We start from the raw sequence: 12860 nt of genomic DNA on the forward strand, positions 1-12860 counted from the left end.
ATAATTCTAAAAGAATGTGGTGCAGAAGAGACGCTAGTAGACACATGGGAAAGAAATCGGTTAAGATGGTTCGGACATGTTGAGAGGATGCCAAATGAACGATTAACGAAACAAGTGTATCAAGGTAAAGTAAATGGCAGCGTGTCCAGAGGTAGACCGCGGAAAGAATGGTTAGAATGTGTGAATGAGACCCTTGTTAGAAGAGACATAAGAAGTCACAGAAACACGAGAGCCTGCATAAAAAAATGCATGGACATAAAAGAAGCTAGAGAAGTATGCCAGGACAGGAAAGCATGGCGGCAAATAGTTAATAAAAAGAGTGTCAGTAGAGTGAATGACGCCTGAAACAAAAGACAAAAGACCTTGCCCACTGATGGACCTAAGTGGGGAACCTCACATAACGACTTTGTGAGGATCTTCACTTGGGGTGATTATTAGAGAGATCGATCAGCAACCTGGTACTAGCAACACGAAAATTCTGGATCAATCTGAAAATTCTCTATCCCTTCCCCACATTACCCCTTTCCCCACCAAGTGAGTCACGCCTACCCTGCTTAATGGTGTAATAATAATTATACCATTTTAAAAATATTAAAAAGTGTTCCGACCATCCAAATAATAATATTTCTCTGTTCTAATTTTATTTCTACTATAAAACTGAAAAACGAATTTTTACCACCTTAAGTAAAAATCAAATTTTTGCAAGGAAACAAAGCAAGATTAAAAATAATAAACGGGATTGCTGTAGATTTTTTTTCAACAATTAATTTAATCTATTAACTTTTTCCCATATCTCACATCACTTTTTGAGAAAAAACTAGGTATTTCGATATTTAAAAATTAAAAATGGCATTTTGTTAGAAGCGGCTTGGTACCGTGCCCTTAGTGCTTTTTGTTTAATTTTCTAAATTTTTAACTTGATTTCTCACTTCGTGAGAAGGTAAGTTGTGTGAGAAAAATGTTAAAACAAAATTTGACCTAATCTTTATATGGCTTTAAAATTAAAAAATGTAACCTCTGAGAACTGAATATTTTTTAGTTTGAAGTAATCAGTACTAAATTGCAAATTAAAACAGTGAAAGTGGAATTTTTCTGAATCACAGAAATTTTAAATAAAAACTTGAAACTTTTAAAGTTTAGAATTGTAAGTTCTTATTTATAGTGAAAGATTCAAATTTAAGTATGAAATTTAAGGCCCTAAATATTCTATATATATATATTCTAAATATCTATATATTCTATATGAAATTTGTGGTCTCATAATAAAACTCATTTCAAATTAGGTATTCAAACCTGCTTAATATTTTATACTTGAAAATTTTATAAACTGAAAATTTCAGGAACAAAAAATGGAATCCTAGGCATTTTAAGAGTAATCAAAATTAGAATTTCAAGCGGAGGAGAAGGATTATTAGTGGTTCGGATAATTTTCAAAGCCGTAATTATGCCTAAATTTTACATCATTCATGACGTTAAATGAATAATCGAGAATCCTAAGGGGTTAGCCCGCAAAATTGGAAAAATTCATTTTTTTTTTGCTTTTATTATTGCCCGATATGTCTTACATGTCGAACTTTTTTCAGAAAGTGAAAATTTTAATTTTACTATTTTTAATAAAATAACAAAGTTCCTCATGGGGCTATCCCAAGACGTAGTCGTTGAACATAAGGGGCTAATCCAGTTCAGAATCTGATGGAGATACATGATTTTTTGTAAGGCCCGCGAGGTTTTAAGAAAAGAATACTAGTGTGCAGTACCACTTGTTGGTTCTAAAGGTAGATATGGATACTACGAACACGTTTTTGCCCTTATTTGTAATTAAAAATTACATACAAGAATCAGCTGTTTGTCAGCAGGTAACGTGCGTGTGCATTCCTCGTTTTTTTTCGTTTGTACATTATTAATTATTGAAAATGTCCACGAATTTGACTAAATTTATTATTACCGAGAGTTTTTAAAGTAGTTTAAAAAGCATTCCCTTTCTGATCGTCGAATATCTTTTGGGAAAACCCCCGGGAAACTTTGAGAGCTTACAGTTGGAGAAATATTACAAATATTGCTCTGAAACCTTGATATATTGCAGATTATACTATTTTCTGTCAGTATTGTTAACCTTAACAAAACATTACACGGAAATAACCAATGATACCATTCAAATAACGTCAATATAAAATGTATACACTTAACTACATGATGCAAATTTAACTTTTTTGTGGAAAAATAAATTGTTTTTGTTGGTAAGGTCGTCTGGTCGCATTTTTTCGATCGCTATATTTTATTTGGCACTGTATAAACATAGTTATTTTCCATGGAATTACAAGAAAAAGTGTTCATATTAGTCGATTTATTTAAACATTGTACAAAATAACAAATTTAGTACACAGTTTATGTCCCCAAGAGATGAAAATCCAGAATGCGTTGCTATTAAGCTCTTCAAGTATTTTAACAGATAGGAAATGGCACGCGGTCTCTAAAATGGGTCTTAATTTTACTTAGCAATTAAATTATAACTATTATTTATATTATTAAATACTTGTTACCCGGAAATCGCTCGATCTACAGTTTCCTATCCAGTGTTAATCTAATACATATTTAAAGCTGGATACATATTTGTAAAGCCGCTTATTTCTGTGCAAATTTTTAGGTGTTAAGTTAAAGGTATATTTTTTTCAACATAATCTCAAACGCCGTTTTTTTTTCTCATTTCCTAATGTACTTTTTTTTTTGCTGAATTTTGAACGTTGTCTGTTTGCATATATTTTATACATCCCTAAAGTTTATAACAAATTGCTTGACTGGTTTTTTAATTAATTAAAAAGGTACACTGTCCGCAGTGATCGCCAATCGTCCCCTTGTACTTAATATCAAGTGACGTTTAAAGTGATTGCAAATATTTGTCACTGATTGTGACTAAAGAATTTTCAATTGTAAACTTTTAAATTTGAATTGTTAAAAAAAAACTTTCAAACCTACATCTTTTTAGATTTTAAGTCGAATTATTTTAATTCAAATTGTGATTCTTTTTCTCTATTTGTATATTATACTTTTACAAATGAAAAATTTAGCACTCGGAAAATTTCACAATTATGAAACAAGTCCTTTGATCTATTCAGCCCAAAGTGGACGCGTTTTTTAAAATTTTTTCAGCGTCACTTAATGTAAAATCGGTCGTAAAAAATCAAGATAAGTCATTTCTGACGTAAAATCGTCCGATCTTTCGATTTATGGAGTCAGAATTTTTCAAAAATGCGTATTCAAAAAGTTATGACTGTTTCTTTAACAAAAAATGCGAAATTTCGCATGTTTTTTTTTTTCGAGTGATACTTTTTTCTCGAAAGTGCTTGAGGATTCTTAAGATTAGGGAAATTTTAGCGTCCTCCGCCCTATTCTTTTAAATGTACGACAAGTTTTTTCGAAATTCAATATGGCACAATCCAAAATGGCGCTTCAAAGTCCAATTTTAAAAAATATTTTTGTTATTTTCTTATAAAAACAGTTTATTTATTTAAATCTTCATGAAAATTCATATATAGTGATTTTTCGAGGCGCTGATTACAAATCCGGCATCAGATTTTCCAAATTCAAGGTGTCAGATCCAATATGGCCGCCAAAAAATCAATAATTTGTAGAATTTTCATGAAAATTTGTATACAGGGGTTTTTTAGGTCTCTGATTACGAATCTGACATGAGAATTTTCAAATTCGAAATGGCGGATCCAGTATGACCGACAAAAAATAAATAATTTGTCAAATTTCCATGAAAATATATGTACAGTTTTTTTTTACAATTCTAGTACATGTTTCTTAGCCATCAATGTATCTTGCCGTTGCTTTACTAATTAAAAAAATAATAATAATAAAAGGCTCTCTATTCTTGTTCACCTCCACGTGGTGAGAGCTGAGCAACGGCAAGATACATTGACGGCTAAGAAACATGTACTACAATTGTAAATGAATACATGTATATACATATTCATGGAAATTTGACAAATTTTTTATTTTTTGTCGGTCATATTGGATCTGCTATTTTGAATTCAGAATATCTGATACCAGATTCGCAATTAGCAACCCAAAAACCCCTATATGCAAATTTTCATGAAAATTCAACAAATTATTGACTTTTGGCGGCCATATTGGTTCTGCCATATTAATCTTTGAAAATCTCATGTCGGATTTGTATCAGCGTTTCGAAAAATCGCTATATGAAAATTTTCATGAAGATAGAAATAAATACATTTTGTTATAAGAAAATGACAGAAATATAAAAAGAAATTGACTTTGAAGCGCCATTTTGGATGCTGCCATATTGAATTTCGAAAAATCTTGTACATTTTAAAGAATAGGTTCGGTGGACGCGAAAATTTCCCGAACCTGAAGAATCCTCAATCGCTTTCGAGAAAAAAGTTTCACTCGAAAAAAAAATCATGTGAAATTTCGCATTTTTTGAAAATTCTGACTGCATAAATCCAAAGATCGGACGATTTTACGTCAGAAATAACCTATTTTGATTTTTTACGACAGATTTTACATTGAATAGTCAATAAAAAAAATGTTTAAAACACGTCTACTTGTGGCTTAATGGGTTAACTACTGGGACTTCCAATTTGAAAGTACAATTTTGTACTATTTAAATTAAAAATTATTCCATTCTAAATGTCAGTCTAAGTCGTCCAATTATTATGAATCTACGAATTAGAAATTATTAAAAATATTTTATAAAGCTTTCATCCTACATTTATTTTTATAATTACATTTTTAACGTTTCAATTTGAAAATAATTTAATTTTAAACAGATATTTATAATGGTTAAATTGGGCAACTCTGGACAGCAGGCTAACTGTAAAATTTTCTGAATTGATAGTTTAGGTTACTTAAGGTGAGTAGTTTTGATCAGAATCTTGAACCAGCTAAGGCTTGAACTGATTCCATATTCTTTTAACAGTTTTGAGTATTATATTTTATCAATTTAGGGAATTAACAGCTGCCCGAACCTACCCAAAATGTCAGAAGTCACCCCGTTTGACTGTAAAATGTTAAGTGTTTGGAAAGTACAAATTAAAGAACAAAATTCTCAGATAATAAGTTCACTGTCATTCTTGTTCTTTCCATCCTCTTTGATAATGGCTATAGACAAAAAGTAAGGAAATGATCTTTATTTGTGTCACAGGTGTTCCTTGACCTTCACGTCAAAGAGTCAATTCGCGATTCACATTCGCACCCATACGGCCAGCACCACCTTCGAGTGCAACATCTGCGGACGCACCTTCGTCCGGGACAGCTACCTGATTCGGCATCAGAATCGGGTGCACCGCGAGTTGAACCAGAACAACGCCAATCATAATCCGGCAACCCCGCAGAGCAGCGGGGGTGGTACACCGGGCACCGGTTTCGAGAGTCCGGTGTGCGACCTGCGTTACAACGAGGGACCCTCTTCGTTGGATGGACTCGGTCCCAGCAAAGGGGGCATAGCCGCCGAGATCGCTAGTTTAGCCAAGCAGAACAGTCTACAACTTCCTCTTCCTCTGCTGCATCCGCAGACTACTAACTAGTGTTTAGACGGCAGCGCGTCTCAGCCTCTGCCGTTACAACAGTCACCGCAGCAAGTAATTTGTCCCACCTCGGCGTCCTCGCCGTTTACTCTAAACTCACCCCTATCTCACGAGCATGCAACACCCCAGAGTGTCTACCAAACGACGGGATCCTCCGGTCCCATGGACAGTTCCAATTCCCAAATCTACTCTCACCTATCGCCACCCCTCGACCCGTCGGATTCGCACCAGTTGCACCGCGGAATCCCTCCGCCAGGGTTGCATCCTGCACTATATCTTTACGCCCAATACACCAACACCAACCCCGCCATTTCCTATCCGGAATACATCCAACGCAATAACTGAAAATAAATCCATGCTAGCATTGGTGAATCGATTTCAATTCGAGTCTTGGATTAACTTCAGGGTAGAAAAACTCTAGCTGAATTGAAACGATTACTGCATTATTTCTACTGAGAATGGTAGTCGACTATTTGGCTATCTGTCGCCAAAAATCAGAACATATAACGAGTTGGTCGAATTTTAATGATGACTTTAAGGTTTCATTTTGTAGATATGAAATGTTTTGTTCATAAATTAATACAAATTTACTTTGAGTTTATCTTTGCTTTAAGTAAGTTCATTTAGGCTTATAATTTGTTGAAATTTACAAGAAATATTACAATAATTTTTGTGAGAAAAGCTTTATGCAATAATTGTTTTAAACTACACAAAACAATATTAACAACACTTTTATACAAAAATTAACATGCATCTTTTCTAAGAACCAAAGTTAACTCGCTTTCATTCAATAATAAATCGTATTCTCCATTTCGGTGATATTTAGGAATATCATCGTTAAATCTATAGTCATTGTTCGATTTGCTTTCAAATGTCGTCCCTGCAGCTATAGTTTTTTTTTCTGAAAATGGAACAGCCTTGAAATTTTTAAGGTCTCGCAAATAGAAAGCTTTGAACTCTATTCGTTTCGAATTTTGATTTTTCTTAACACTGAATTTTAGTTTTAGAATTTCGTGGCTTCCAAAATTGAAGACTTTCATATTTTTATTTCCATTTTTTTCATTATTGACTATACACTTTCTATTCTGAAAGAGGTTAACACTTTCTGCTTTTCTATTTTAAAAATTTTCCAATCATTTGACTAATCGTTCAAAATTCGAAAGCCTTTCTAATTTAAAAGAATTTGTATTGTTAATGCTTAATAAAATTTACAGACTATACATTTAGAATATTAGAAAGTATGACAACCTTTCAAACTAAAGGTTTTCGATTTGAATTATTACGTGTTGATGCTTTTTAAATTACGCATTATCAACCGCTTTTGATTTGTATTAAATTCATAACTCTGGATAATTTGACTTTTTATATCGGTTTTAAAAACTTCTACGGTTAAGTGGGTATTGCTTCGGCTGAGTCTCACACATTGTGCATAAAGGCATTTTCATTTTCTCTAAACAAAAAAAATAGAGTTTATATTTAGACTTCTTTAGTCATTGTATACATTTCAAGTTAAATTTATTTATTGGTTAATTTACAATTTTCATATTTCAAATAATCTAATGCTGTAAAAATTATAGTTCTTTAGTAGGATATTTCCTTATTATACGATTGTAAAATTTATATTTACTTTTACTTTAAATATTTTCGAAATGTGGATGCTTTCTAATTTTAAAAGCAACCCTGTAAAATGTAAACGTTCTCGAATTTGAATTTCTTTCGAAATCTTATGCTTATCAAGTTTGAAGCATCTTCAATTTTAGAGGAGTTAAAATTTTTATTTTTGAAGTTTATTTCATATTTGGATTGCCTTATAATTTAAAGTTTTTTCAATTTTAAAATTTTACAATTTTATTTCTCTTAAATTTTAAGGTTTCTCAAATTTTAATTTTTTCTACTTGTGAATAATTTTCAGGTTTGAAGTTTTCCTCTTTCAGAAAGCTTTTCAATTTATATCCTTACAATATTTACAAAAGTTTTCCAGTTTTGGATGATTTCCAATGTATTACTTACATATTATAATGTTACATAATTTCGATAGCTATTATTGAAATCGAAAATTAGATCACTTTAAACTTCAAAGGGTTTCAGTTTTGGATTTGAATTTTCGTTTTCAGCTTGAATTCCATTTTAAATAAATTTATTTTTTAAAAACTCGAAAATCGAATACTTCAAAGGCTTCAAAGCTTCCTTATTCCTTTACTCTAAAATTCTTCCTCACTGTAATCTGAGTTCTTCCAGCTTTCAAAAAATAAACACCTCAAAAATTGAGAAGAATTTGATATACAAAATCCTTGACAAAATGAATTTATAATCGGAATATGCAGCCAATGCTAGCAAAGATCCATACTGGGAAGTCTACACGTTTCTATCGTATCAGCACTTTTCTTTTGTATCTTTTTTAACTACGTCTGCGAGTATACATATATTATGCGAACATCACACATATTTATATTATATTTTTAAAGGAGTTTAGTCACTTGGATCTGTGATATAGATAGTAATTATTGTCTTAAATATTGGTTTTGCTGTTTCGATATACCGAACAAAAGGAAAGACAGAAAGAAATAAAGAAAGCGATGTCATGGAGCGATGTAGTCATTGGTCTCAATGAACATTGCTCTCTAACGAAAGGTGTTTGGTAGACACCCTACTATTACCGCAACAACACGATTACTAAGATTCTTTAATACTAGAACTTTCGCTTATATCAATTATCTATTATTGACATCCCACTTATATTCCAATATCGATAACAGGGCTAGCTGATACTTTCTTCGTGTCCGAACCAGAATCAGATCCTCGAAAAACGAATTTAATCAAAATTTACAGAAAGCACAAAAATGAAGATAATTTTCGAGTACAAATCTCGAATGGCAAAATGTTGAGATTTAAGTATTTTTCTAATTCTGGTTCGTCATCGAAGTTTAAATTGTGGTTCATGGTTTCTCCTTGACTTGAAATGCTTTAAATATTTCGTTTCAGATCTTCGGAGTGGTTCTCTGGTTTAGAATTTAGATTCCTCGAAAGATGAAGAATTTTGTAAATTAGACTGGAACCCCAAAACTCAGTGCAGATGCCGCATCGCCTTTTGATGCTGTAGGGCGCACGTTTTTGAGCATTTTATATTATTAATAGCGATCAGATCTCCGATGAAATTTCGGACATAGAACTTTTCATCTTGATTTTAAGGACTACAATTTTAAATTCCCCATGGGCGTAGTTGGCCGCAAACTTGGATAAAAAGGTCTATAGCTGATCATCGCGATATCCATGAACAACATAGAATTATAGAAAGCTTGGTCCGAATGCGTTCTTAAATTCCCGAGAATTTAAGTTCAGTTGATATAACCGAGAATATTACAGAATTTAGGAGAATTTAAGAAGTTATGATTTTTAACAATATATATTGTTAAATACCAAGCGATGCTTCTTTTTTAAATAGTCAGCTTTATATCTATAAAGCAGCTCCGTGGCACTCTGAAGCGAAAGTGACGGAAATGTTGACCGTGGCCGTGGGCGGCGCTGGTTGTACTTTTAGGCAAAAAATTATTCCAATGCCTGGGAAAGCATGGAAAAAGTGTCATAAATGTGAAATGTTGTGCTTTTTTAATTACAAAAACGGACTTCTTCGAATTTTTTGCTTTACGATCACGTTTTGAAGCTTTTAGACTGAAAATTTATCAAGCTTTTTTTTGTGATGAACGGGAATAATGGGATATAAGTGTGTTGTTTTTGGATCTGGCAAAGAGCTATTTTCCGAGCTAATTTTGAATGAAGGCATATAATTTGTGCAAAGTGTTTTGGTTGTGAGGATATGTTTACGGAACATCCGATACTTGGAAAGAATGCATCTGTTATTGGAATGGTTCATATTTTTATCTGAATTGTTTTTCTCCTTTTTCACAGTTTTAACGCAAATCATTGATAAGACGAATTTTCAATAATATTAATAAAATAATTCATTAAAAGTGTTATAAACAAAATTTTTAATTTGTTTAATTCGTTACGAAAATTATTGGTAACATGAATCTTCAATAATATTAATAAAATAATGTATAAAGTTGTAATCAATAAATTTGAAAACAGTTTAAATTCTTTAAAATTCTTTTTAAAGACCGCAATCTTTATTTTTCACTATAAAAATAATTGACAAAAATGGTTTCACTATAAGAAAAATTTAGAATTTTAGCAAGATACATGTATAGAGTGAAAATGTTATTGAAAATATGCAATTAAATTTTTTTAACGCGAATTATTTGTAGCATGAATTTTCAACTGATATTACAAAAATAATTAATAAAAGTTATAAAAAATTTTGAAAAAAGAATTTAATTCGCTTAACGCACTATTGCGTCAATGTCAACGAAGGGGTTAACAAAAGAAGTTATTAAAGCTGTTATCAAAAAATTAAAAACCATTTTGAATTCATTACAATTGGTTTTAAAGGTATGATTTACAAATATACTTTTTTATTCTACAACTTTATCAATATTTATTTATTCTATAACTCCTACTCTTTATGATATAAAACATTTTGTAATCTTAATTATTTTTTTAACATGATTAATTTTTATAAATTCCTCATAACTAGAGAAAGTAAATTATTTTCTATATTTAAAAATAAATATAAATGCTTATAGTTTAGTTCAATTAAGCATTGGTTTCAATTTGCAATAATCATTATAGATGTCAATAAAAAGAAAATTCAATTTAAATGTGCAATTTTCACAGCTTACTCTGCTGAGTAATACTGAAAATTTAATGTTCGTTTGTTATAATATAATCTTTTATTCACGTTTTATTGGTAGTTATCCATTTATTGGATATTTAATATGCTACAAAATATTGTTCTGAGATTAATATATGTAAAAACGTATTTTAACAATTAACATAAATTAAATTTGTACTTTCCCCGTGCATTTGAATCATTTTCGGCCTAAAAGTACAGCCAGCTCCGCCACTCGGCCACGGTCAAATCTCATGTCACATTTATCATAATCTAGAATGATTAATAGCAATACTTTCTTGGAAAAGTGTTTTTCATTTTAAATACTGGGCCGGATGCTTATTATATACTTAAACTAAGTTTTCAACAATAAAAAAAACGTTCCAATTTAACGAAAAAAATGCAATTTTCTATTATTTAAAATAAATTCTGAAATTCTCATAAACTCTCAGAGATTTTATTTTTCGGTTATATTCTCATTCTCGTTGTTGGTCTCAAAGCAATTTAACCGGCTTAGAACTCTAAATTAGCGAAAATGGTAGTGGCGACATCTGCTCGCAGTTTTGAGTGTCCATCTCAACTGTCAGAGATTCACTCTTGCTCTCTGGTTATTTTTTCTTGGAGCGAGAGACAATATCGACCTGTGACGAGAATTTCCTACTAGATTTAAAATAGAGACTTTGAGCCATCAGTTCCATAGGTGTACTTATGCTTGACATATGGAGGTATACTTTATACGACGTTGTAAATACATATTGTACCCACATGCCTAGAGAATTTTTATGAACAATTCATCCTTATTCATCTATAGTCCAAAACCTCTTGAAAGATTTTATTAGTAGGGCTGTTATTGTAATTTGCGATTTATAAAACACTAATTAGCTCTTAGTTTTATTTGTTACTAATACGGCTTCGAACAAGTGGGGGAACCATGACTACCATGTGAGTTTTCATTGTTCGTTCAACTCCTGTAGACACAGAGGATAACATTCGGAAGCGTCTCACAATGGGCAAATCATCATACAACATACATACATTCATACATTATAATTATTTGTCTGACAAGTGGCTCGAATAACGGCAGAAAAGCCAATCGTGATTTCGCGTCAGCAATGTCTGGATTTTTTCTTTTTCTTAGGTCCGTTTTTACTAATTGTTAGCCTGTAGTTTTTTTTCTCAATAACTGCGCGCGTATGTCTGAGACTTTCAATTCCCAGAGATATACATGAGAAGACATCGGGGAAGACTGATTATCGTTATGGGGTTAATGTGTATTTTAAAAATGGAGATAGAAAATAGGCGAAATTTTGAATAGGGCAGAACTTGAGATTAAGTAACGGGGATTTTCTACCGTAAGAGGCTTCACATTAAGGTGGTTTCATTTTTTTTGTAAGCAAAGAAAAGACCCCACAATAAAGTAATGGAAAAGCCTTTTCCATGCATTTTGAGCGAGATCTTTTATTTCCTTAAAATGAGGAAAAAAATGGTTTAACCACCCTAATGGAAATACATACTGTAGAGGAAAATAATTATCTTTATATTGGCTGGTCATTGTGCAGCTGAGAAGATATCGTATACTACAGAGCTGTGATTAAAGCCTCCGAGCATACTGTCGCGCAGATCCTGTTTAGTAATCTAGTGATACGTTAGCTAGCCTACGTACATGATAAAAGTAGTGATTGTCGAATAACCGAAACTATTCGTTTTTACGAATCTAAGATCGCTCGAACGATCCTGATTCCGAATTCATTTCCACTATGAAATGATCTTCAACTTCCGATTTTCGATTCCAGTATTTCAAACGCTTCTTTCCTCTCGTCTAAGCAATCTGCTCAGTCACTTTCAATTTAATTTTTTTCCAGCGCGTAGATCAAAAACATATTTTTTCATAGGGTCGGAGGGCAGGAAAGAAAATTTTTATAGAGCGTACTGGACAAAAAAAGCGAATTAAAAATCGATCCCCTTTGGGATTTCAGAAAACCCTCAGTTGGTTAAGATTAGATTTTTGTACACAATATGTGTACCTACTGTGTATATGTTTTTGCAGTAAAGCTTTTCGTTGAGTAGTAATTAAAAATAATTTATTTTCCTGGTTGATTTGCGATCTGAAATCGTCATTGAATGATTTGATCGCGAAAGCGTTTTTCTGTCTTCGATTGATTTAGAAATTGTGATTATTAATTGATTGTTCTCATCGCAGAGAGACGCGCAAGAAAAGTGACGATCGAAGCGAGAAACACTTTTCAGCCTTGAAAAAGCCAAGCTTGTAAATAATCTAAATAATAATTCATAATGGAAATTAATGAGTAAGGGTCTACGTAGGTTAAAAACACTTAGCCATTGGTCGAGATAATATTGTGTAAAACACCCGATGTAAAATAGTTTAAGGCACTAAGTAATACCAAGGCGCAACAGCTATTTTCTAATCGAAACACGTAAGTTAGTGCGATAGGAATAACAGAAGTTAAATACTGATTAGCAGTCATACCTCATCGACATCCCGCGAAAATCGTCTTTGATACAACATCACACTTTGTAAAGGGCCATCCATAAACCATGTGGCTTTTTAGGTGGGGGGGGGGGGG

At 32.1% G+C, this 12860-nt stretch overlaps 1 protein-coding gene across 1 annotated transcript in view; it reads left to right on the plus strand.

Moving 5' to 3' along the window:
- LOC117180524 (zinc finger protein OZF-like) overlaps positions 1–7221 on the plus strand; it is a 14095-nt gene extending 6874 nt beyond the window's left edge. The window contains exon 3 of the mRNA XM_033373022.1: positions 5168–7221. Within this exon, the coding sequence (XP_033228913.1) occupies positions 5168–5549 (382 nt within the window). The 3' untranslated portion in view covers positions 5550–7221. The remainder of the gene's footprint in view (positions 1–5167) is intronic.
- The last annotated feature ends 5639 nt before the right edge of the window (positions 7222–12860 follow it).

This window comes from Belonocnema kinseyi, chromosome 9, assembly GCF_010883055.1.
Source record: "Belonocnema kinseyi isolate 2016_QV_RU_SX_M_011 chromosome 9, B_treatae_v1, whole genome shotgun sequence".
NCBI lineage: Eukaryota > Metazoa > Arthropoda > Insecta > Hymenoptera > Cynipidae > Belonocnema > Belonocnema kinseyi.